This window comes from Megachile rotundata, chromosome 3 (assembly GCF_050947335.1).
Source record: "Megachile rotundata isolate GNS110a chromosome 3, iyMegRotu1, whole genome shotgun sequence".
NCBI classification, from domain to species: Eukaryota; Metazoa; Arthropoda; class Insecta; order Hymenoptera; family Megachilidae; genus Megachile; species Megachile rotundata.
Window position 1 is genome coordinate 20,716,896 of NC_134985.1, and position 26,503 is coordinate 20,743,398.

At 41.2% G+C, this 26,503-nt stretch overlaps 1 protein-coding gene across 8 annotated transcripts in view; it reads left to right on the forward strand.

Moving 5' to 3' along the window:
• ETHR (ecdysis triggering hormone receptor) overlaps positions 1 to 26,503 on the forward strand; it is a 106,137-nt gene that overhangs the window by 40,847 nt on the left and 38,787 nt on the right. For 2 of the 8 annotated variants that reach the window (XM_003706549.3, XM_012292933.2), the window contains exons 1-3: positions 13,451 to 15,918; positions 16,233 to 16,348; positions 16,407 to 16,569. In XM_003706549.3, the coding sequence (XP_003706597.1) occupies positions 15,828 to 15,918; positions 16,233 to 16,348; positions 16,407 to 16,569 (370 nt within the window). In that variant the 5' untranslated portion in view covers positions 13,451 to 15,827. Of the gene's footprint in view, positions 1 to 2,047; positions 6,095 to 6,125; positions 6,651 to 6,748; positions 6,904 to 13,450; positions 15,919 to 16,232; positions 16,349 to 16,406; positions 16,570 to 26,503 lie in introns of those variants that run through there. The other 6 variants (XM_076530250.1, XM_012292930.2, XM_076530248.1 and 3 more) reach the window with 6 other exon arrangements.

The following is a 26,503-nucleotide window of genomic DNA, read 5'->3' on the forward strand; positions in this document are numbered from 1 at the left end:
CTTGAAAATATTGAAAAAAGAAATGAAAGTTAATTGGAGTTTGCAAGAGAAATATTCTTTAAAGAGTAAAAAAAACAATAAAGAGTTATAAAGGTAGATGCGTTAAAATTTTTCTTTGAAACTTACAAGTATTGCAGATATATTTTACATTATAGATATTTAACAATGAAAGAGAGTAGAAGTTTATTAGAAATAAGTACAGTCAATGTAATATAATTAAATAACAATAAATATATTTTCTCTACATTAAAATATTAATTAATTAGATGGTAAGTGAGTTTTATCGAATCGATCCGATGCAGGTGGCAGTAGAAAGCAGGCTACCATAATTACTCGATGAGTGCTCGTTAGCTGGCGCCACATACTAATCTTTACAAACACATCTAACATTCAAAACTGTTTTCAACAAAATTACAAATTTGCATTAACATCAAATTTTGTATCTAAGTTACTCTTTACTCACTTAGATTTTCATTCTATAAAAAGTATCATGGAAGTATTCAAATAGATTTTAATTTTGCTTCTATTTTTATAATGCCACGGTCTCACTCGATCCCCATAACAGTAAAATATCAGATTATATAATGTGTGGAAAATATGATCTGTGAGTGATACAACGCGTGGGAAATAAATGCGTAGGAGAGACAACACGTTGAAAATAAATGCGTGGGAGATACAACACGGAGGGTATATGAAGTGTGGGAGATGCGAAGTTGAAAATACAATGCTTGATAAGTACAACGCGTGAAAAATTCAACGCGTAGAAAATTCAAAGTGTGGGAAATTCAATGCGAGAGAAATTCGATATGTGAGAAATTCCATGCGTGGAAAATTCGATATGTGCGAAATTCAGCGCGTGGAAATTCAATGCGCGAGAAATTCGACGCGTGGTAATTCAATACGCGAGAAATTCGATATGTGAGAAATTCCATGCGTGGAAAATTCGATATGTGCGAAATTCAACGCGTGGAAATTCAATGCGCGAAAAATTCGACGCGTGGTAATTCAATACGCGAGAAATTCGATATGTGAGAAATTCCACGCGTGGAAAATTCGATATGTGCGAAATTCAACGCGTGGAAAATTCGATGCGTGGAGAATTCGGCGCTTGGAAAATTCGGCGCGTGGGAAATTCGACGCATAGCGAATTCCACGCGTAAAAGATTCGGCGCGTGGAAAATTCGACGCTTGGGAAATTCCACGCGTGGAAAATTCAATGCGTGGAGAATTCGGCGCTTGGAAAACTCGGCGCGTGAGAAATTCGACGCATAGCGAATTCCACGCGTAAAAAATTCGGCGCGTGGAAAATTCGACGCTTGGGAAATTCCACGCGTGGAAAATTCGATGCGTGTGAAATTCCACGCGTAAGAAATTCGATATGTGAGAAATTCCACGCGTGGAAAATTCGATACGTGAGAAATTCGACGCGTGGAAAATTCTATATGTGAGAAATTCGACGCGTGGAAAATTCTATATGTGAGAAATTCGACGCGTGGAAAATTTGATATGTGAGGAATTCCACGCGTAGAAAATTTGATATGTGAGGAATTCCACGCGTGGAAAATTCGATACGTGAGAAATTCCACGCGTGGAAAATTCGATATGTGAGAAATTCAATGCGTAGAAAATTCGATATGTGACAAATTCCACGCGTGAGAAATTCGATACGTGAGAAATTCCACGCGTGGAAAATTCGATATGTGAGAAATTCAATGCGTAGAAAATTCCATATGTGACAAATTCCACGCGTGGAAAATTTGATATGTGAGGAATTCCACGCGTGAGAAATTCGATATGTGAGAAATTCCACGCGTGGAAAATTCGATATGTGAGAAATTCGACGCGTGAGAAATTCAATGCATGAGAAATTCGACGCGTGGACAATACAACGCATGGTACACTCAACATGTCGCAAGCTCGACACGTGTAAAATACATCACATGGCAGTACTATATGTAGTATTTTCAACACGTGACAAACTCATCACATTGCAAATGTATCACATAACTATATCAGAGGGTGCAAATATATGTAAATCTCCTGTTAGAAAATCCCAGTGACTCACCCTAACAAAGCAGGGACGACGGGCACATGGCCGTCCTACGACGACCATCGCGGGGTAGAGGCCTGACGTCCGGGCCATAAAACAACCCTAGGGCCTCAAGTTTCGCGGGGACTAGGAAACCTCGCGGAACGGGAAGAGGGCATTCGTTTAGAGACCTTTGGAAAAGGCGTTCGTCCACAGACCTTGGAAAGGCATCCTTCTCTTGAGGACGCTATTTCGCCCACGGATTCAGTAAAAATATATAATATCTTTGAAACCGAACTTAGTTAGCGTTTCAAGCATTTTTCTACCTCGTCTTACAAGTCAGAAGTGGGATACACCTAAAGAGGTTCGATAAACCTCGCGTTTTAAATCCGCTCGTGATATACAGTGCCAATTTTAGACGTTTTAACGCGGTTGTGCCTGTGAGTAGTGAGACAAGTAATAGTGTGTTTTGGTGACAATGGTTCGACCAAGCAGGAAGTCGTGCAGGTCATCTCGGGATTGTTCACGGGGACGTTTGCGTGAGCGTGAACAATCGAAGGACTTCGTGCATAAGGGAAAAAGTGTACGCGATCGTTCGCGAGAAGATTCGCGAAACCGTTCGCAAGATGATTCGCGAAATCGTTCAAGGTACGAGCGAGAAAATCGTTCGCGAGGGCAAAATGTGTACGATAGTGATCGTTCTAAAGATCGGGATCATGGTGAATCTCGTGACCGTGGACGCGATGAATCGCGGGACCGAAAAAGAGACACTTTGCGAAACCGCAGACGTGACAAATCGCGAGATCGTCGGCGTCATAGTTCGCGGGATAATTCATTGGACAGTTATTGTGAATCTTTGCATAATGATGCATGTGCAGAACGAAGGCGTTTATGGGACCGTGAACGGAATTCAGCGCGTGGACACTCGCGCCGTCGGAACCGTTCGATGGACAGTTCTGGATCAGAGAATTTACGTGCGACGGTAAAATGTTTAAGACAACAGCTTCAAGCGGTGCGTTATCGGCCAGGGAATGAGGAATTCCTGATACCGAAGTTCGACCCTGCGAAAGATAGTGCGGATGTGGAGCAATGGACACGTCAGGTTGATCGCATAGCGCGGCGATATAATTGGAGTGACGACGATATATTGCTAGTTGTTGCTCGAAGTTTAAAGGGACATGCACGACGTGTGTATGATGAGGAGTTAGTCAACGATCATACGTGGAGGTCGTTGAAAACGATTCTATTGAGACGTTTTAAGAAGCCCTTACCGTTTGCGCGATTATTATTGGAAGCAGCCACCTATACGGCCAGTGCCGGACAACATTTGGGAGATTATTGTTTCGAAAAGTTGTCGAAATTGCGTGCTCTCAAATTGGATATTCCGGACGCTTACCTGGCAGACGCGGTAATCGGCGGCATCCAGGATGAAAACGTGACCAGGACCATCAGGTCAAAACGGTACAAGGACGCAGACGAACTGTACGCAGCAATGAACGAGATGGGAGCTATGCCGCAACGGACAGATAGCGAAAATGAAAACGAAGTATTTACGCCGACGGGAAGCCCTGGGTCATCGACGACCGAGGGATAGATTCAACAATCGGCGGTGATATGTTATAATTGCAGGGAAGTTGGACATTTCTCTGCCCAATGCAGCAAAGAACGAAGTATTTGCACGTTCTGCAATAAATCGGGGCACTTGGATAAATTTTGTTTCAGGTTAAGACAGGTTAATATTGGACAATGAGCGATATATTGGCGTTTACGCATTGACGGCGACGGCAACAAAAACGGACAACGATACGGTTGAACTCGACGAGAGGCCAGCAGGTATCAACAGGGAGACTTAGTAACGGCCAAAATGACCATTGACCGAACGACGGGAGAAAGCAGGTAGCTTTGTTCCAAAATCAAAGAGCCGGTCAGGATGTAGCAGACACGTAAATAACTGTTACGAAGTCAAGGGTTTAATAAAGGGAGGTAGACGAGTCAAACTCGCTTTCCTGGTAAAATTGAAATCTTGAGTTGTAGACGGTATGTTAATGTATGTTCTATTCTCGTTCTGTTTAGTGTTATCACGAGTATGTAACTCGTGGTAGTTAGTACACGGCAACAGCAGCGGTCGAAGGTCACCGGTTACAGCTGTTGCTTATGGATATCATCATCTTCGGCAGCATGAAATAAGTCATCGCTGGAAAAGAAGATGTTTTGTTACATCGTGTCGGGGCGATAGAGATTGGCCCCGGCCGATGCTGCTGGTGTGATGCTTGTAGAGGTGGCGTGGCCACTTGCAAGATCATACTGAAGCTGTCATGTCAGTGAGCAAGGTTGCTACTGAATGATGGAAAGAGGTCCTAATTGTCAACGGTGAAATGTGTTCGCTGTTGTTTGGTTACCACCTCTTCGCCGAATTCCAGTAGTGGTGGTGCACAACTACTACTGGAGACCGATGAGCGTTTCATGGTGATAGTTCTTATTGCCTGATCTGCGAAGCCGACATGTCAGTGAGCAGGGTTGCTACTGAATGTTGAGAAAAAGGTTCCGATTGTCAACGGTGAAACGTGTTCGCCGTTGTTCTATGACGTCCTTTTAGCCGGAGGCCAGTAGTGGTGGTGCACCACTACTGGATACGATGAGCGGTCACGACAATAGTTCTTATTGTCTGATTCGCGAAAGTGTCATGACAGAGAGCAGATGCTGCAGACTGTCATGATGAAGACATCAGATTCTTCAAGCAGCAAATGGCAGCGGAATACCAGAGACATCAGTAAGGGGTTGCAACTTGGCAACTCTGACGAGATCCAGAAATCGAGCGATGAACAAGAGTCATCGCTGATAAAAGCTGATCAACGGCAAAGGCAAAAGCCGTGACCAGAAAGGGGAGTAATAGTGGCTACTATTTATCGATTATTCGTAGAATATTCTTTCGAGGCTCGAATTGATATTTTAGAGATTGAACAATATACTCAGGCAAATGCTGAATCTTTTGTTACAGAAACCTATTGAAAACCATGCTTGAGGACAAGCATATTTGCAGGCTGGCCGAGTGTTAGAAAATCCCAGTGACTCACCCTAACAAAGCAGGGACGACGGGCACATGGCCGTCCTACGACGACCATCGCGGGGTAGAGGCCTGACGTCCGGGCCATAAAACAACCCTAGGGCCTCAAGTTTCGCGGGGACTAGGAAACCTCGCGGAACGGGAAGAGGGCATTCGTTTAGAGACCTTTGGAAAAGGCGTTCGTCCACAGACCTTGGAAAGGCATCCTTCTCTTGAGGACGCTATTTCGCCCACGGATTCAGTAAAAATATATAATATCTTTGAAACCGAACTTAGTTAGCGTTTCAAGCATTTTTCTACCTCGTCTTACACTCCTGTCAATGCAACAAAAACAGTCTCCAAAAATATTATTACAAAGATTGTCAATCTCTCCCTAATCCATCAAACTAAAAAAAATTAACCAATTCAAATATTCCTCCTCCAAAGAATATTCCCCCGAAATAAACGTGAACTCCATTTCACAAGAAGATTTTTCAGAATTTTCTGAAAATCGCATAAAATAGAACATCTACGGGACTAGAATAATTCCATCATCGCGGTCGATACGTGTATACGCTCGAAGCAGAAAAGGTTGAAAGGAAAAGGCAAATGGCGTTTGCGTCACGGCTGAGCATTAGTTAGGTTGGCCGGGAACCAACAATAACAGCGAAACTTTTAAAAGCGAGTCTTCCTCGAATCCTCGAACATCTTCTCCATAATGTTTCGCGAGTCGTGGACGAGCGTTGTCTGTTTATCCATACATCTGTCGGACGTTCTGTAAATCCTTCAACGATTCGCTCGTATCGTCGATCCTTTCTATGCACGTTTCACGATGATACATGATTTACACGTTCCCTCGATCACGAACGGGAAGTTACGTGATTTTCGACGCGAGAAAGCTTCCTCGATGGATTCTTCAAAAGATCATTCACGACGGTGCTACTTAATCATCTCCTTTGATGTTCCGCGTCTATGACGCTGGTACTATGATGCTGCTACCTTTGTTGTGACGGAAAAATTAGGTTTGAATTTATTCTATTACTATTTTCTTGACGAGCTTTCTTACGAAGTTTATTAGCAGACTGTGGGACCTGTAACCTGTTGAATGTCATGGCGGTTGCCAAAGATCGATGCTCGGTCGACCAGTTAAAAAGAAAACAGAAGCCATGGACCTTCATATTTGACGGGTTTTCTTGCGGACTAATTGAGAATCTATAAGCTCTGTAAACTTGTAACGAAAGATGTTACTGCGACGAAGGTAAATCCTTTCTGATGCGATTTCCTCTGCAAACACGAAGACTTGGAAAAATCCAATTAAACTTTACTCCCGGTAACTTGCTTATATTCGGTAAGTCTGATGTCAAAGTTTTCCAGCAAATTTCATTCTCGTTACATACATATCTTGACAATATTGCTGTTGACGATATTCTTTGTGACTTCGAGGGTTTTGCGAAAGCGCCATATAACTCGAATCAAATTTTTCATCCTAGGAGGATGAGTAAGGATGATCAAGAGAACCTTACAAGGTCCTTGTAAGATCTAACCCTTCGGAAGGTTTAACCCTCGATAAGGTTAAAGGTAGAGACGCGTCGATACGCAAAAGACAGTAAAGAAGAAAGAGGATTCTGATAAATCTGTTGTGTTGTAACGTTTTAAAAGACCCTCTTTTTTTCCAGGCACCGAGTTGAAGTGATAAAATACGAGTTCTCAAAGGCGACATCGGAGCGATGAAGATGTTGGACACAAGCCATCCTGTTCAGAGAAACGGAGCTTCTTTTGCAGATATTAATCAGAGTTCAGTGAAGCGGCAATCGCAAGATTGATCGACCAGGTACTCCTTTAAAATGCAATTCTTGACTTCGCTACTACGGCGTCTTACAGTGCGATCGTTTCGAACAAATTGGCAATATAAGGAGGGACACATCATCACCCGTTTTAATACTGCACGGTCGTTACGTTCGATTTATTCACTGGAGTTGCGATTTGGAGATTTTTAGGATTTTTTGGAATTTGGGATTTTGGGGATTTTGAGGAATTTGAGGATTTTGGGGATTTGGGGGTTTTGAGGATTTTGGGAGTTTGGGGGTATTTTTAGATTTTGGGAATTTTGGAATTTTGTGGAATTTGGGATTTTGGGAATTTTGGGGTTTTGGGGATTTTGAGGATTTTGGTGGATTTTTTTGGAATTTTTAGAATTTTGGGGGTTTTGGAGATTTGGAGATTTGGGGATTTTGAGGATTTTGGGGGTTTGGGGGATTTTTTAGATTTTAGGAATTTCTAGGATTTTGTGGATTTTTAGAATTTTGAGGGTTTTGAGGATTTTGGGGTTTTGGGGATTAGGGGATTTTGAGAATTTTAGTGGATTTTTTGGAATTTTTAGAATTTTGGGGTTTTGGAGATTTGGGGAATCTTGAGGATTTTGGGGTTTTTGTGGATTTTGTAGATTTTGTAGATTTTTTAGATTTTAGGAATTTCTGGTATTTTGTGGATTTTGGGGATTTTGGTGATTTTGCGGACTTTTGGAGATTTTTAAGATTTTTATGATTTTTGGAATTTCAAAAATTTTAGGAATTTTTAAGATTTTAAGAATTGTTAGGATTTTTGGAATTTGTAGAAGTTCGAGGCTTTTTAGGAATTTGTTAGGATTTCAGGGAATTTTAGAAATTGTGAAAATATTTGTGATATTGCAGTTTCTGATGATTAGGGTATTTTTGTAGACTTCAAGACTTTTAGAGATTTTTGGAAATTTATAAATATAAGAATTTAGGTACATAAGCAGAGGGATATACAATAAGCACATACAAGATTTGATGTGCATACAAATTTGAACATACATATTGTATTGATTTGAAGTACATGCATTTTTAAATTCAAGAATTAGGCGCTTTAAATTGTTAAATTTAAGAAGTTGTACATTTATAAATTTTTTATAATAAATTTAAAACTTGAAGACTCAAAATGAATCCTCAACTTAGGATTCATATCATACGCGGTTTCATACAAAGTACAAAAAGGAAAAGAACGATTACCGAAACCGTGTCGTCCAAGTGATTTTTGCTCAGTGGCACAAATTTTCGACAGGCTGTACTTTCGACGACATTAGCCCGTATTCATACACGCGTATCTCGTGACAGGGTCATTTATATCCTGGTCGTACGAACGAATCGAAGCTACGGTTTTCTCTGATCACACTTTGGCGTACATGCTCGACGAAATACATAACGCGCGAAACGAGCCGACACGTCTGCTCGATGAATTAATATAACGAGCCGTAGGGTTTCACGTGACACGAATCAACGGGATGCAAACATTTAATGGCAACTGCACATAATCGTTGTGTCCTTGTTGCATTTACCAGTGCTCGACATCCGGTTCGATGTAATCCAATAATGTTTGTCGAAGGCACTCTGCGTTATGTGATACCGAAATTCTAGCTTTTCAGTATCGGCTAATTTTTCTATGGTTGTTTCAATTTTATTTACATGTGTGGTTATGGAGAATAATGATTATTAAAGATTAAAAATTGTAACAGTTATAAAATCGTATGATTCTAAAATTTTTAGGTTCAGCACCTCAAGTACGCAAAGTAACGAAGTCTATATTGCTCAAGGTTTCAATATTCCAAGGTTATAATCTCGTAAGATTTCTTAAGGACCCAAATTCTCAAAGTTTCAGTATATGAAAGTTTGCCTTTTCAAGGTCCTCCAAACTTCCAAGGTCCCAATCTTGCAAAGAGTCAATCTTGCAATGTCTCGGCCTCAAGGTTTCAATCTGTCAAGGTTCCAATCTCTCAAGGTTCTAATCTCCCAAGGTTCAAAACACTCAGGGTTCAAATCCCTCAAGGTCCAAACCTCGCAGGGTCCAAATCTCTCAAGGTCCCAATCTTCCAAGGTCCCAATCTCCCAGGGTCCAAATCTCTCAAGATCCCAATCTTCCAAGGTCCAAATCTCTCAAGATCCCAATCTTCCAAGGTCCAAATCTCTCAAGGTTCAAATCTCTCAAGGTCCCAATCTCCTAAGGTCCAAATCTCCCAGGGTCCAAATCTTCCAGGGTTCAAATCCTTCAAGGTTCCAATCTCCCAGGGTCCAAACCTCCCAGGGTCCAAATCTCTCAAGGTCCCAATCTTGCAAGGTCCAAATCTCTCAAGGTCCCAATCTCCCAAGGTCCAAACCTCCCAGGGTCCAAATCTCTCAAGGTCCCAATCTCCCAAGGTCCAAACCTCCCAGAGTCCAAATCTCTCAAGGTCCCAATCTCCCAAGGTCCAAACCTCCCAGAGTCCAAATCTCTCAAGGTCCCAATCTCCCAAGGTCCAAACCTCCCAGAGTCCAAATCTCTCAAGGTCCCAATCTCTCAAGGTCCCAATCTCCCAAGGTCCAAACCTCCCAGGGTCCAAATTTCCCAAGACCCCAACCCTTCCAGGGTCCAAATCTCTCAAGGTCCCAATCTTGCAAGGTCCAAATCTCTCAAGGTCCCAATCTCCCAAGGTCCAAACCTCCCAGAGTCCAAATCTCTCAAGGTCCCAATCTCTCAAGGTCCCAATCTCTCAAGGTCCCAATCTCTCAAGGTCCCAATCTCTCAAGGTCCCAATCTCTCAAGATCCCAATCTTCCAAGGTCCAAATCTCTCAAGGTTCAAATCTCCCAAGGTCCAAACCTCCCAGGGTCCAAATCTCCCAAGACCCCAACCCTCCTAGGGTCCAAATCTCTCCAAATCCCAATCTCTCAAGACCCCAACCCTCCAAGGTCCAAATCTCTCAAAATCCAACCCTCTCAACATTCCACCACTGCAAAATTTAACTATTCCAAATTTCCACCCTCCCAAGATCCCTATACCCTAAAATTTCACTCTCCCAATTTCCCAATCTCCCAATAAGTTCCTAAAAATTTCAACACCTCTCTTCAAACTCCCAAAATACCAAAATCTCCATTTTCCCAAATTTCCACATCCCAAACTGTCTACTCCGAATGCAATAGCAAACGTGGATTAATCAAATGTTCGAACAAGCCGGAATTCCCTGGAGAAATTCGGAGGCGATATATTCGACGGATTTCACGGACCTCGATATTTTTTCCCTCCTCCCGAGATTCGTGTACTGCTGCAACTCTTCCGGGTCCCATATCAATCACCGAATAATAAGCAGGTAGTAATAGCGGTGAATCAATTTATCAGTCCCCCGAGATGACAAGTCCGTCAGAGTGTTCTTGCGGAATAATGGACAAGATTATCTGGCAGAAATTGATTTTCGCGTATTCTGAATGGCATGGTTTATTCGGTGGTAATTAGGTTAATACGAAGTTAATAGTTCTGCGATTGGAATCGGAAATCCATATTGCACAAATGATTCGGTCATATTAGTATTCCGGGTGGTTTCCTTTATTTTCTTGTTACTGTAGTTCGATACGGTCATTAAAAGTTGAATGAATCTTTTGCCCTTTCTGTTACTTATTTGCTAGCAGCATTGGTTTACAATGTTGCCCTTCTATCAAACTTAAAACTCAAAGAAAATGAGATTATGATTTACAATAGTCCCTGGATAATCTCTGCAAATGTCTTTGATCATCCATCTTTGATATCCAGAGACCAAAGTTACTTGGAACAAGTTAATTCGGATAATAGAATGGAGGAAATAAATCGTGTTTGAATATGAAATCAAACCGCAGTAAAATTTAGTAGGGAATTAAATTTTTGTTACGAGATTACGTTTATACTATACATCACTGTAACTCGTTAGCTGAGAAGCCCTGAATTGATGAGCAGAGAAAACATTTTGACCCGTGAAATTTGTTCTTTATCTCCGTTCCACTCGACGAAGTCAGATTACGCGGGATGTGCTTGGACAGTGGATGAGATCCATTATGGTCCATTTTCAAGAGAATTAGTTCCCTGGAACCATTTTCTAGTTTCCGTGGAAACGGGAAATTTTTTAATTGGAAAGTATACTTTCATCCTCGAGTTCGTTTCAGCTAACGAACTGCAACTTTATAAAATATTGTTTGAATTTCACTCGCGCCGGCTAAACACCGATCGTCTGGTATTTCCAGCTGAAAATGACGAAGCTGACAAACCGTTTCACGTCGATCGAATAAAGTGGATTGTGAGAGCCGAATGGAATGTGCTTGGATTCCTAATACGGAATTCCGTTTAACGTGTACCTTCTTCTTTCGTACCCTGTCCGTCACCTACGCGTAATAAATTGTACAACAGTCGGTCGTTTCGAAACGTCCAAAGTACGGTTCTATGAAGCCTCTTTCTTGCATTTCAACTGGCCGAAATAATTGACGAGGTGTAATGGTGAATGGTCACCATTGGCGTAACTAGCATTTTTTTCGGGGAGGGTTAAACTTATGATAACACTAGCGTTACCATGTCTTGTGTGGTCATGTGTCAGATTAGTACAAGGGGTACTGGTTGTAGGTTATATCATCATGGTATAGGTGCACGTTAAATTATTATATGTGGTATTTCATATGCGTTGGATCACGACGCGTGGTATTACCTACGCTCCGAATTACTACGCATGGTAGTACCTACGCGCCGATTTACTGCGCATGGTAGTACCTACGCGCAGAATTACTGCGCATGGTAGTACCTACGCGCCGAATTACTGCGCATGGTATTCTCTACGCGTCGAATTACCACGCGTGGTATTTTCTACGCGTCGAATTACCACGCGTGGTATTCTCTACGCATCGAATTACCACGCGTGGGATTCTCTACGCGTCGAATTTCCACGCGTGGTATTCTCTACGCGTCGAATTACCACACGTGGAATTCTCTACGCATCGAATTACTACGCGTGGTATTCCCTACGCGTTGATCTACCACGCGAGGTATTCTCTACGCGTCGAATTACCACGCGTGGTATTCAATACGCGTTGATCTACCACGCGTGGTATTCTCTACGCGTCGAATTACCACGCGTGGTATTCTCTACGCGTCGAATTACCACGCGTGGTATTCTCTACGCGTTAGATCACCACGCGTGGTATTCTCTACGCGTCGAATTACCACGCGTGGTATTCTCTATGCGTCGAATTACCACGCGCGGTATTCTCTACGCGTTAGATCACCACGCGTAGTATTCTTTACGCGTCGAATTACCACGCGTGGGATTTCCTACACGTCGAATTTCCACGCGTGGTATTCCCTACACGTAGATCACTACGCGTGGTATTCTCTACGCTTTAAACTACCATGCGTGGTATTCCCTACGTGTTGAACTACCATGCGTGGTATTCTCTACGCGTCGAACTACCACGCATGGTACTCTCTACGCTTTGAAGTACCACGCGTAGTATTTTCTACGCTTTGAACTACCATGCGTGGTATTCTCTACGCTTTGAACTACTATGCGTGGTATTCTCTACGCGTTGAACTACTACGCGTGGTATTCTCTATGCGTGGTATTACCTACGTCTTAAATCACCTTAAATATGGTACATAGTCACACCATACATCACCCAGTCCCTACTTACCAACTTACTACTACTGCACACATAAAAATAAAATAAGAAATAGTGACCTTTCATTTGCCTCAATTTGATTCTAAATCATTCAGAATTTCAATACCAACCCCCATTGCAATGATTGCTCAGGAAAAGTTCAATTAGAGAAACGGTAAAAAGAGCAAGAGTTCTGCAGAACGAAACTATAAATCGAAAAGGATTTGCACGCTTTCGAGGCAGATAAAAATAATTGCTCGTTTGAGAATGAAAAGAAAATCTTTCCACCCTTCTTCTCTGGATAGAACATCGTGAAAGGATCTGTTAGAGCCGCTAGAGTTGAACTTTCGTGTCCAATCTTTTCCGGCATTTCGAGATAATCTGCGAAACTTTTTCCATTGAGCCCACGCGCGCTGCTATATGTAAATATTTTCGTATTGTACTCTTCTTTCAATACGTCTTTTCACAGCGGAATATGAAGTCCGAGGTGATTCGGAATAAATCTTGTTTCTCGCTTTTTTGGAACTTTTGAAGACAGATAGTTACAAATTATAATTTTAAATATTCATATATACAATTAATATGATCAAAAATATATGAATTAAATATTGAATGAGACTTTGACATATTTTAAATATAGTAAAAAGTTTGATACAAAATTTGAAATTTGAAAAGAGCGCCAAAATGTTGGGCGCCAATGCGCCCTTTATTCAAAAGGCAACATAAACTTATCTGAACCTTCAAAAGGGATCATAAACCTTCTTTGCAAGAAGCTAGTCATCTTAGAAATATTTGTTTGCATGTTTGTTCTTCGAGAAGAGTTAAGTAAGATTAAAATCGTAATGAAGCGCGTGCAAAGGGATCGAAGGAAAAAAGGATGCACGCGCATGCGCGATGTAGGGCGGCGCGTTCGAGAATCGTGGCGGGCCAAGCGATATCCATTCAGTTCACCGGTACTATTTGCTCGTGACGGTCGTCATTATTCGGGAAACCCGACCGGTTCAAATTTCCTCTTCTCACGTGTGAATCGCGAACACTGCGACTCCAGTTTCGTGCTTTAAAATGTGATTTCAAAATAAATCCCCGAAAACGATCGTGACGCGATCGAAATGTGCCATGTTAAAAATGTGTTGAGTGAGTTCGAACAACTCTTCGGGAAGATGCAGCCGAGGTTTACGTAAACCAGCGTGAACATGATTCAGAAGAAATTCCATGAAGTTTCACTTTGGCGAAGTGACATGCTGAAATAAAAATGCTTGAACGGTGAAAGGTTATGTTACGGTCGATTATGTCTACTCTTCCGCGTGGGAAAAAATTCATTTATCGGAGCGATGATTATTAAAAATTGAAAAATTTCGTACGTTCTTTGATCAAATTAGGAAAATAGGTATATTTGTTAAACTCGATAATTTGGAACATGTCTGAAAACAATCGCAGCTAATTAAAATTAAGAAAAGTATTTTTCTGAAAATCAAAACGGGCAGAGATAATTTTTGAGATTTCCTGGGACGCAATTACGCGATTTTGTGCAGGGTTTAATTACAAGATAATTAAAGACGAGAAACGTTCCAAAACGAGCTTCCGTTCGTCTTGTTTACGGAACCGGAAGGCGTGAGCCACCAGCGGTACAAAGTAAACAATTATAACAAATAGTAGAATGAATTTTGGCTTCGATTAGATATTGTTAATACCGCTGCAATGTTTGATTCAATTTTAAATACAAATCTTCCTTGCAAACACAATTAATATTTAACGTTCACAATTAAAATTTATCGCTTTATACGAAAGCAAATACGATTTCGTGAAAATTTTGCATACTGTGTTTGTAATCGTTTCGAATTAATTGAAATACGTGAAAATTAAAGCAGACATTGAATAAAAGCTATTTTCGGCCGGGAAAATTGGTAAGGTTAACGTCGTTAGGGTAGGTCGTTTCACGAACGCAATTCATATCTCGTTGACACCTACGATGGAATGAAACGAGCTAGAATTAGATTTCGAATAGATTTCGATAGCACAAAAGTTAATTGATGTCAACCGATCGTGGCGATACTTAAGGTGTTCCGACCCATATATTGCATTTACGGGAGATAGACAACCGTGCAATCATCGTCGGGATAAAAACGTTTATCTTCTCTTCACCTCTCGAACGAGACATTTCCACGGCAACACATTTTTCTGTTTCCATTGTTTTTAAAATCATTATTTTCTCATATAAAGACGGCATATTGCTTTGTCATTGCCTGCGAATTCACTAGTCTTTTAATATTTCTCTTAATTACTATACTGCTATACTTTTCATATTTTATTTAAATAACCGGGTTTATATATTCATTTCTCGATCCAGAATCGGATGCATAGGAATGACCAATTATTTTGTCGTATTCATTTATTGTCAGTACATACAAATCATCTGCAAGTGAACAAATATTGTATGTCACAATATTTCACGGTGCGAGATTAACAAAACAGGAAAGTAAAAAAGGGAAATAGTAGTAGATAAAGCAGATAGAGCGCAATCAAGTTTTTTATCATTATCTACGCAAATTGCATAAAAAATCGCTCGATGTAAACCACGTTTAGTTCGCGAAAATCGTCGACAGGGGCCGAAGGGGACCGACGGGGACCGAAGGGTACCGAACTGACCCGAACCGTTTCAATTTCAAATCCCACGAAGTGCTTAGTTAAAAAACGATTCGATCGATTGTCGCTTCGTGTACGTCTAACGGTGTTGAAAGTGTGACGGGAAGAAAACGAACCGAGTCACGAAGAAGCAGTTTATAATGTCACTTAATACCGTCGCGTTAACGAAAGCCACGGTCGCCTGGAAGTTAAAGGAAACCGTTTCATCCGACGCTCGTTCACCGGCGTTCTTCCTTCTACGATCCCCCATGGATTTAGCTCGTTTAATTTCGCGTGTCTGGCAGTTCCGTGCCGTTTGCGAAGCTTCGCCGCGAATTCGTGTCGGTTCAAACGTCAAGCTGCCGACATAAAGAGTTATCGACTGGCGATGACCGATGACGCGTCAGTTGTAACCCGCTGATCTGTAAATAATGTAACTTGCTTGCTTTTTTTACGCGTGTCACGTGGTGTGCGTGCGTGCGCGTGCGCGCGTGTGTACGTACGAGTCGACACACGCGATACGCGAAGTGCGCGAGCGTTCTGTCGACGCGAGGGACATTGAAAAGCGAAGCAAGGTGGAATCGAGGCGAGAACGGACATGATGTACGATTAATGATAGGGAAGTATCGTGACACGAGCGACGAAAGGATACAGATTGAAACGTTCCTGACAACGAACCACACCGGCCGAAAATGTTGTCTACGGTGTCCAGCGTGCCGCTCGAATTGAATTCTTCCTACTATGCGACCGTGAGTGGAAACAACGGTCTCGACGGATTATCCGGTACAATGCCACGTTTGATTCTACACTGTTCCAAATAATTGAAGAATCGCTCAATTCGATTGCTGCATTTGTTCAAACTGGATTTTAGTTTCGATACGAATACTCATTTGTTACTATTGTGTTAAGCCGTGCCTGATACTTCGATCGTTTAAACAGTGTGCGATTCGTTCAATACAATTTCGATATTTGTTACTAAAGAAATTTATATATCAACCTTAATGATTATTACGATTGTACGACTTTAAAATGTTTGCAACATAGAGAAATATCTCGGAAGTTGTTTAATTTAACGACGTTCGATCTTGATGTTTCAGTAATCGAGTCCGAAAACTCGACCGAAGGACTTTACATGCTGCCCGCTTACATTCGCACGACGTCCATGGTAGTTTGCATAATAGTGATGGTCTTGGGCATAGTAGGAAATCTCATGGTAAGATCGATACTGTTACTTCAAAAGAAACGTTGCATAAATTTTTATATGTTTACAGGTGCCACTGGTAGTGTTCCGTGGTAAGGACATGCGAAACAGCACGAACATCTTCTTGGTGAACCTAAGCGTGGCTGACCTCTGCGTTCTACTGATCTGCACACCCACCGTCCTCGTTGAGGTCAATTCCGGACCGGAAGTGTGGCCGCTCGGTGAACACATGTGTAAGTCATAATCATGAGACATATATGTGCATCTTTGTGTACGTTACTCGAGGGAGCCGGTATAGAGCAAGGCTTCATAAATCGCGTCTTTATCAAAATTTTCAATAACGGAACCTGCTATAGAATCAATGCATTTACAATTTTACCGGTGGTTGTGTATATTGATACACGTTATTATGCGTTGCATCGCCGCTGCCTGAATTCTCATGCGTTGTAATATAACGCGTTGAATTTTTATGCATCGTATTAACACGAGCTGAATTTTTATGTATCTCCGCTGATTACTGTAGTTTAATTTTGTATTAGCACAATTCTACGTTGTGCCTTGAAGTCTGAGAATTTGAGAATTAAGAGATTTGCAAACTTTCAGAAATTCTAGAACTTGAGAGTTTGAAAGTTGGAAATTTCCAAGTTTCGAAAGTACGCGTTGAATTAGCACGCGGGATATTCTCTACGCGTAGAACTATCACGCGTGGTATTCTCCACGCTTTGAACTACCATGCGTGGTATTCTCCACGCTTTGAACTACCATGAATGGTATTCTCTACGCGTTGTACTACTCACGCGTGAGATCACCACGCGTGGTAGTCCCTACGCGTCAAATCACCACGCGTGGTATTCTCTACGCGTGAGATCCCTACGCATGGTATTCCCTACGCGTCTAATCACCACGCGTGGTATTCTCTACGCGTGAGATCACCACGCGTGGTATTCCCTACGCGTCTAATCACCACGCGTGGTATTCTCTACGCGTGAGATCCCCACGCATGGTATTCCCTACGCGTGAGATCACCACGCGTGGTATTCCCTACGCGTCAAATCACCACGCGTGGTATTCTCTACGCGTGAAATCACCACGCGTGGTATTCCCTACGCGTCAAATCACCACGCGTGGTATTCCCTACGCGTGAAATCACCACGCGTGGTATTCTCTACGCGTGAGATCACCACGCGTGGTATTCCCTACGCGTCAAATCACCACGCGTGGTATTCCCTACGCGTCAGATCACCACGCGTAGTATTCTCTACGCGTCGTAATTTCTACGCGTGATATTCTCCACGCGTGGTAGTCTCTACGCGTGGTATTCTCTACGCGTCGTAATTTCTACGCGTGATATTCTCCACACGTGGTAGTCTCTACGCGTGGTATTCTCCACGCGTGGTAGTCTCTACGCGTAGTATTCTCCACGCGTGGTAATCTCTACGCATGGTATTCCGTACGCATTGGATCACCACGCGTGGTATTCCCTACGTATGATATTCTCTACGCGTTTCCAAAGTACGATCCAATTGTCGAACTTTCAGTCCTCCTTTCCGACAGATCTCCAAGAATAGTAGAGATTAATACCCATCGAGCAGTGATCAATACATCTGCTTAAAATTCATAGTTTACGAGGCTAAATCAGATCACTGAAGCGAGGATCGTCGAATGAAATCAATTGAATTTTGGCTTAGCTTGTGTGAGAATATCTGCTACTCGAGTACGCGGATAAGCGTAAAGTCCCGTGGAAATCGTTGGCTATCCAGGAGTGCCGATCGTTTGTTCGCCAATTAATTTGCTTCAAGTGTGATATCGCGGCACGTCTCTCCTGTTAACTGTTCGAGGCTGAATTCGTATTCGATTTAGGTGGACTGAAGGGAATCTGTGCAATCCTTAATTGAATTTGGTCGTCGATGCGTTTAGCGCCGTTCCGTTGGATCCTGTCCAAGAAAGTGTAACCGTTTGAAAGCGTTTTACCGTCGCGGTTGATATACGACGTAAGGTGCACGTCTCTCTGTGTCATAGGAAAATGCATCAAACCGACGTCATATTACGTTCTCTTTTTCATTCAATGTGATGGATCTACAAGGCAGGTTATCCGTGCAGACGTAAACGAAATAGCTTTAAATACATAGCTTTGATAATTGGTGTCATGTCTCATATACAGCAATAATATTCTATTCTCTACGCGTGAGATCACCACGCCTGGTGTTCCCTACGATGGTATTCCCTACGCGTTGGATTACCACGCGAGGTGTTCTCTACGCGTTGAATCACCACGCGTGGTATTCTCTACGCCTTGGATCACCACGCGTGGTATTCTCTACGCGTTGGATCACCACGCGTGGTACTCTCTACGCTTTGAAGTACCACGCGTGGTATTCCCTACGCGTCGGATCACCAGGCGTGGTATTCTCTACGCGTGGTATTCTCTACGCGTTGGATCACCACACGTGGTATTCCCTACGCATGGTATTCCCTACGCGTTGGATTACCACGCATGGTGTTCTCTACGCGTTGAATCACCACGCGTGGTATTCTCTACGCCTTGGATCACCACGCGTGGTATTCTCTACGCGTTGAATCACCACGCGTGGTACTTTCTACGCTTTGAAGTACCACGCGTGGTATTCCCTACGCGTTGGATCACCACGCCTGGTGTTCCCTACGTGTCGAATCACCACGCGTGGTATTCCCTACGCGTCGGATTACCACGCGTGGTATTCTCTACGCGTGGTATTTTCTACGCGTGATATTCTCCAGGCGTGGTAGTCTCTACGCGTGGTATTTTCTACGCGTGATATTTTCCAAGCGTGATAGTCTCTACGCGTGGTTAATAGAGATACTGCAATAATTTTAAAATAACAGGACATTAACGTCCAGATTTAATAATTTTTAAATTTATTTACACCGACGAAAGTATGTTCTGTTAAATCAGATTACACGCTTAATTTTTATGTGCAGACTCGGTAGTAGATTCAAATGTACGTTCTGTGTAAATTCTGTCATTTATGAAATGCTGGAAACACGAGGATTTGTTGAGTCATCAACGACTCCGTTGCAATGCCGAGTTAACTAGGCGCGAAGGGTTTTGCTTAAAACTGAATCGCGTTAACACACTCGCTTTCCCGAACGCAGCTTTTACCTAGAGTGCACGGTCATTCTGGGAACTGTCTCGCAGACATCTTTCGAATAAACCGACCTCGTTTTACCATACGATCTCCGTGAAAAATCGAGTGTATCATTTTATGAAAGAATTTTTTATACGCGGTACATTTTATGGTTAGGTTACGAATATTTGCTGTTACAATTTTCAAGATCCGAAGCTTTCCGTTCACATTATCATAACAATTGTCCGTTTATTAAAAAATCAATAGCGCGCATAACGTTAAAGCTTCCTCTTGTTATTCCGCGAATCGAGTTATTAAAATCAGAGACACGTAGATTTCTCTTTCAATTCATTAATAAAATTAATTATACCGGAAGTTATTTCTGAAAGAGAAGACAAGAGAGGAACAGCAACGGAATCTGTAGAAAGTTGTAATTAATGAACGCACCGCGATGTCGTTTGCCAACATTTTGCATAAACCTTTCAAATTTCATTATCATTAGGCGGCGCAGAATTCTACGGCTAATATGTAGGCCAGCCGGGGAAGCATTATAAAATTTATTGGATTCAGTCGGTTTCCGTGCGATTTTCGTATTATAAAGTACCTTGGCGTAGGATTCTGAACAAATATTTCAGCATGTTACGACGTAACGTACTGCCACGTGTACCTGCATACAGGGTGTTTTAAAAATGTATCCAAGAATTTATGGTTATAGCGAGCATAAAGGAAAGACTGAATACGGAGTTACTTTACTAAATAAAAATTTGTAATGAATCGTAAAAAATTATTTGGGTGGTCATTTTTGTTAGACGTGACGTTTTTTGAATTTATGTGTTAGGGTACTTTTTGTTTTAATAATATATGTATAGGGATAGGGAGATACAGAGATGACAGTGTTAGAAGTATTGGAAAATAATTGTTTTTGTATATGAAGATTTTTAGGCAACATACTGGATGTTGATTTCTGAGCAAACTAAATAAGTCTGGCTTCAAGTTGATGTATAGGGATGTAGATATAGAGATGATAGTATTATAACTATTTAAAAATAATTGTCTTTACATATGAAGATTTTTAAGTATCATACTGGATGAAGATCTCTAAGCAACTACATATGTCAATTTTCAAGTTGAACAAAAATTATTAACCATCACATTGTACCATTTAATACGGTCACCCATATGTAGATCAAGTATATGTAGAGAGTATAGTAGTATAATACTATAACATTATAGGGTGTAGTACTATAATAATGTATACATATGTGTAATACTGCAGGTAGTATAAGATACGTACAGACATATGTAGAGAATATACGTAGTTGTATAATATTATAACATTATAGGGTGTAGTACTATAATAATGTACACATATGTGTAATACTGCAGGTAGTATAAGGTACGTACAGACATATCTAAAGAGTATATATAGTAGTATAATATTATAACATTATAGGGTATAGTACTATAATAATGCACACATATGTGTAATAGTACAGGGAGTATAAGATACGTACAGACATATGTAGAGAGTACATGTAGTAGTATAATATTATAACATTATAAGGTATAATACTATAACATGTACACATATGTCTAATACTGCAGGTAGTATAAGGTACGTACAGACATATGTAAAGAGTACATGTAGTAGTATAATATTATAACATTATAGGGTATAGTATTATAATAATGCACACATATGTGTAATAGTATAGGGAGTATAAGACACGTACAGAGATATGTCAAGCATATATTAGTATAATACTATAAAATTGTAGGGTATTGTACTACAACAGTGTACATATGTAATAATGCAGAAATAACATACATAAACATGTAGAATTCTACAGACATACAAATGCAGCCACACAATTCTACATCTATGTACATTTCGACTTCCAGATCCTCCTAAAAAAATCCTAAAAGAAAGTTCTATAAAATCTATAAAAGGATTGAAAAATTCATGAACAAAGAAGATAACAACAAGTATCACGAAATCCACAACAGTTTCCGTTACGTCATGCAATATTCTTCAGACAGTGTTCGTTACGATCGTGGAGATGCGTTCCACTTTTCGCTTTCTCGTACCTTTCGTGCGAAAATACCTGCATAACGCGCCGAAGCATCTTCAGCTCGATTCTGCAATCGGTTCCATAGATAATCAAAGCAGTCGTCTCCTAGTTATCGCTTTGATGACTGCCAGTGTTACGTATTCGTGACTTCGATGTATATTTAACTCCTCGTCATCCTTTCCTGTGCAATCGCTGTGGCTAATTGCCATCTGTAATATGTAATTCTGCAATGTAAAATGTCCCTAGAGTTATCTTTATAGGTTCTGTAGGATCTTGTAGACTTTCTCTGACTTTACACTCTAAAATCAAACTTCAAACTCGAGCTTTTAAATCCGTACATTTATAGATTTCTAACTTTCTGTAATATGTAATTTTGCAATGTAAAATGTCCCTAGAGTTATCTTTATAGGTTCTGTAGGATCTTGTAGACTTTCTCTGACTTTGCACTTTAAGATCAGACTTCAAACTTGAGCCTTTAAATCTTCATATTTATAGATTTCTGACTTTTCTAAAGTCTTAGACAAACTCTTGGCTCTACCAAGTCCTAAATTCTTAGATATTTAAGCTCCCCAACCTCGAATCCCTAAAGCCCCAAATTTACACATATCCGAGAACACAAATTTCTAAATCCATCTTTCCACACATGATCGATCACGAAAAGCGACTCCTTACAGAAGCCTCTGACACTAAGAAACTATTATATATTTAGATTTATCTTCTCCTTTTTCCGTCGGTTTCATCCACTTCCCCTATCTTCTTCCGACGTTCGCCCAGTAACCCGAGCATCAAAGAGATATATAGCAGCTGTATTACCTTATCTCTCGAATTTTTTGTCCTTCTACCCCTTTCGCTCAGCCCCTTGTTAGTCACTTTCCTTAAAAACGGAAACCACGAACCATTACGAACTCTAATTCCTTCCGCGTTCACCCTCTATCGCAAAATGCAAGAGAAGTTGCATCGGAGAGAAAATTAATCAACATCCCCTTCGATTCACCCACGAGTTACGAGTCTTCGGAACACGGTATTATACTCTTCTTTTTTGCGCCACGACATCCCCGCTCTCCATCGAACGAATGCAGAGGAGGGTGGTAATGGAATCAAGACAGTCCACGACCATTCACGGGGATTTTAGGGGGCTTTTAAGTAGATACCCCTCGGAGCAACAGTAGTCGCACGCTGAAAAAGTTGTAGATTGCAAAATGGCGTGTTAGATTCCACTCGTTTCGAGATTGGACTGTGTTATATGTCCTCCGAGTTCTTAGGCCTTTGGGGATGAAAGTGAAAAACAGTGGTAGGTGTAACGGGGATGATGACTTGCTACTGGAAGAACAACGCCTTTGGAGGATTAGGAAGAATGACTCGCCATTTAGGTAGATAGGAGTTTTAGATCCTCTAGTATTACAGCTTTTGAGACTACTAATAGTACAGTTGGTACAACTTTTTTAAGGCTGTACTAGAAATACAATACAATAGTTGAAATTTAGAAATATGAGAATTGTAATTTGAGGGATTGTAAAATTTGCCTTAAATTCAAACTAGTTATAAATTTGGAAAGGTTCTATTTCATAATTGGAAGAGTAGACATTTCCGTTATGCGTAAGAGTGCTTTATATTTATAGCTTATAATGCGTAGCAACTCTATCTGGAGGATGCTGATATATCCTCTCTTTTATCACTTCCATCCTGCTATTGATTGTGTATCTACTGCGGAACGTCTAAAATAAGGACATTGCACGGACCACAAGGATTACAGAGCGTGGTGTTTTAATGCGTAGAGAATACCACGCGTGATAGTTTAACGCGTAGAGATTACCACGCGTAGGGAATACCACGCGAAGGGAGTACCACGCGCAGGAAATACCACGTGTAGGGAATACCACGCGTGGTGATCTAACGCGTAGGGAATACCAAGCGTGGTGACCCAACGCATTGAGAATACCACGCGTGGCGATCCAACGCGTAGAGAATACCACGCGTGGTAATCCAACGCGTGGAGAATACCACGCGTGGTAATCCACCGCGTAGAGAATACCACGCGTGGTAATCCAACGCGTGGAGAATACCACGCGTGGTAATCCACCGCGTGGAGAATACCACGCGTAGAGAATACTACGCGTGGTGATCCGACGCGTAGAGAATACCATGCGTGGTGATCCAACGCGTAGAGAATACCACGCGTGGTAATCCAAAGCGTAGAGAATACCACGCGTGGTAATCCACAGCGTAGAGAATACCACGCGTAGGAAATACCACGTGTAGGGAATACCACGCGTGGTGACCCGACGCATTGAGAATACCACGCGTGGCGATCCAACGCGTAGAGAATACCGCGCGTGGTAATCCACCGCGTAGAGAATACCACGCATGGTAATCCAACGCGTGGAGAATACTACGCGTGGTAATCCACCGCGTGGAGAATACCACGCGTAGAGAATACTACGCGTGGTGATCCGACGCGTAGAGGATACCATGCGTGGTGATCCAACGCGTAGAGAATACCACGCGTGGTAATCCAAAGCGTAGAGAATACCACGCGTGGTAATCCACCGCGTAGAGAATACCACGCGTAGGAAATACCACGTGTAGGGAATACCACGCGTGGTGATCCAACGCGTAGAGAATACCATGCGTGGTGGTCCGACGCGTAGAGAATACCACGCGTGGTAATCCAACGCGCAGAGAATACCACGCGTGGTGATCCAACGCGTAGAGAATACCATGCGTGGTGGTCCGACTCGTAGAGAATACCACGCGTGGTATTCCAACGCGCAGAGAATACCACGCGTGGTGATCCAACGCGTAGAAAATACCATGCGTGGCGATCCAACGCATAAATAATACCACGCGTGGTACACTCATTATTACTCAAACTAACCCCCCGGCCATTTTCTCATCCGCGTTACTCAAGCCCCGGAATCGCATCACGAGTGCCCACATGTTAGGAAGTCGGAGAAACACGCGAGGGTGACCAAAGGGTCTTTTTCGGACAGCATCCAAGACCACGAAGGGTCTCGCAAACCCAAGCTGCGGTTTCATCGGGGAGTCAGGGGTTGATTTCTGGAGTTAGGTCGATGGGAACAGCGTTTAGGTGTCTGGGTTTTATGGGACGCGTACGGTTCGCTTTAAGTTGATGTCTACCCTCTCCTTCGTATTTCTCCCACATTCTTGGCGTTCTTCGACTCTCTCTCATCGAATCTTCTGTACTCTCAACATTTCTTTTTTGGAACGATTTTTCATTCCTCCTCCTATTATCGAATTATCAGAATTAACTAGCGCTAGGATTTTATGCGTCGGAATGGACTGTTAAAGCATGTGTTTTAACAATTCAGTAGCACTCCCTCGGGCTTTATAAAATATAGATTTATTAATTCATCGAATTTGAATTAATCAAATTTGCATCGGGAATTATCATTGCAAATTTCAGCAATTGCTTTAGCATTGCATATGCTTTTTGTGTACTGTAGATTCATGTCATGAATGAAGGGTAGAAAAGAATCACATGTCCAGTTGTAAATATAAAGTACGAAGCAAAAATAATGATGTGAAAATGTACACCCATCTCACAGTGGTAAATTTTGTTTGACATAAAATATGAAACGAATATTTTCATTTCTTACAACCCTGCAGGATAAATTTTTATAAATCTACTGTTACAAATGGCACTGATGTATAGAGATACTCTGATACGTTGAGATAATTTTATCGAAGTACATTTAATACATTTTATGTACCCATGTTTTTAATTTAGTATGCTCTTAAATATTTTTGATAGTTTAGGAGCTTTAATCAAACGTTTGAAACTGTCGAAAGCGTAGACGTTGCCCCAAGGATATTTCAATTCCCGTACGAATCGATTTCTACGCGACTCGTTATTGCATGCTGCGGCGAGGAGATATATTTGCAAACACTGGCCGACAAACAATTTCATTGGTTATTCAATGGACGTTCAGAGAGCTTAAAATATCGGAGTTTCTTGAAAACGGACCATTCGTTCGAATTAATTCAACGTCCGTTTTCCCGCAAAAAACGTGTACGATTCCGTTAAAATAATCAGGGCGCTTTTGATCATTAAATGTTTCTTTGTTTTGGCTTATTTCTTTCGTTGGTAAATCAGGGTAATTTAAACCGTCTAGGGTAAAAGGGACTTTAATTGTGAGAGCAGCTGTATTCAGTTCGAGAATTCGTCGACGACAAAGGACTTTCGTGCCGCGTTTTGCGCCCGACAGTAAATTAAACCTCGTGATTTAATTACGTTTGCGTTCATAATTACACGGCTTGCGAGAAAAATATCAGCGCTACTCTTTCGTTACACCCTTATTGTTAATAGTCTACTTTGTGTCGTTATTACAATAAATCGATCTCGTTAAAAGTTTTCCCCACTGTTATCGAGGCGACAGATTTTATTCATTAAAACACGGATTAATTGTAAGGGGATGTAAGCCGTCGTTACCACTTTTCAATTACATCGTATCTGCTTAAAATTTAACTTTACTACACAAGTTTACGGTGGGAAACTTTCATTTCTGGAAGCAAGTTTTGTGTTGTTTAAGTTTGACAAATTTTTTAAATGGAAACAATTTTTAGAGGCTTAAAAAATTTTAGTTTTGTTTGAATTTGTATATTCAATCATTCAATCAGATTTAATAATGTAACACAAAATTGTAGATATGTTTTTGAAATAATAAGACAATCATACTAAGACAAAATTAAAAAATTGTACCCCTAATAAGACGAACATTTTACTTAGGAATTTTTATGTAAAACATCCCCTCCTGTTTTACATTGAAACGTAAAAATTAAATCACTCGATCAGATTTAATAATCAGACTCCACTACAAATTTGTCAATATGTATTTAAAAAAAGACCATACCATGACAAAATTAAAAAATTGTACCCCTAAAGAGGAAAACATTTTACTTAGGAATTTTTATGTAAAACATCCCCTCCTGTTTTACATTGAAATGTAAAAATTAAATCATTCGATCAGATT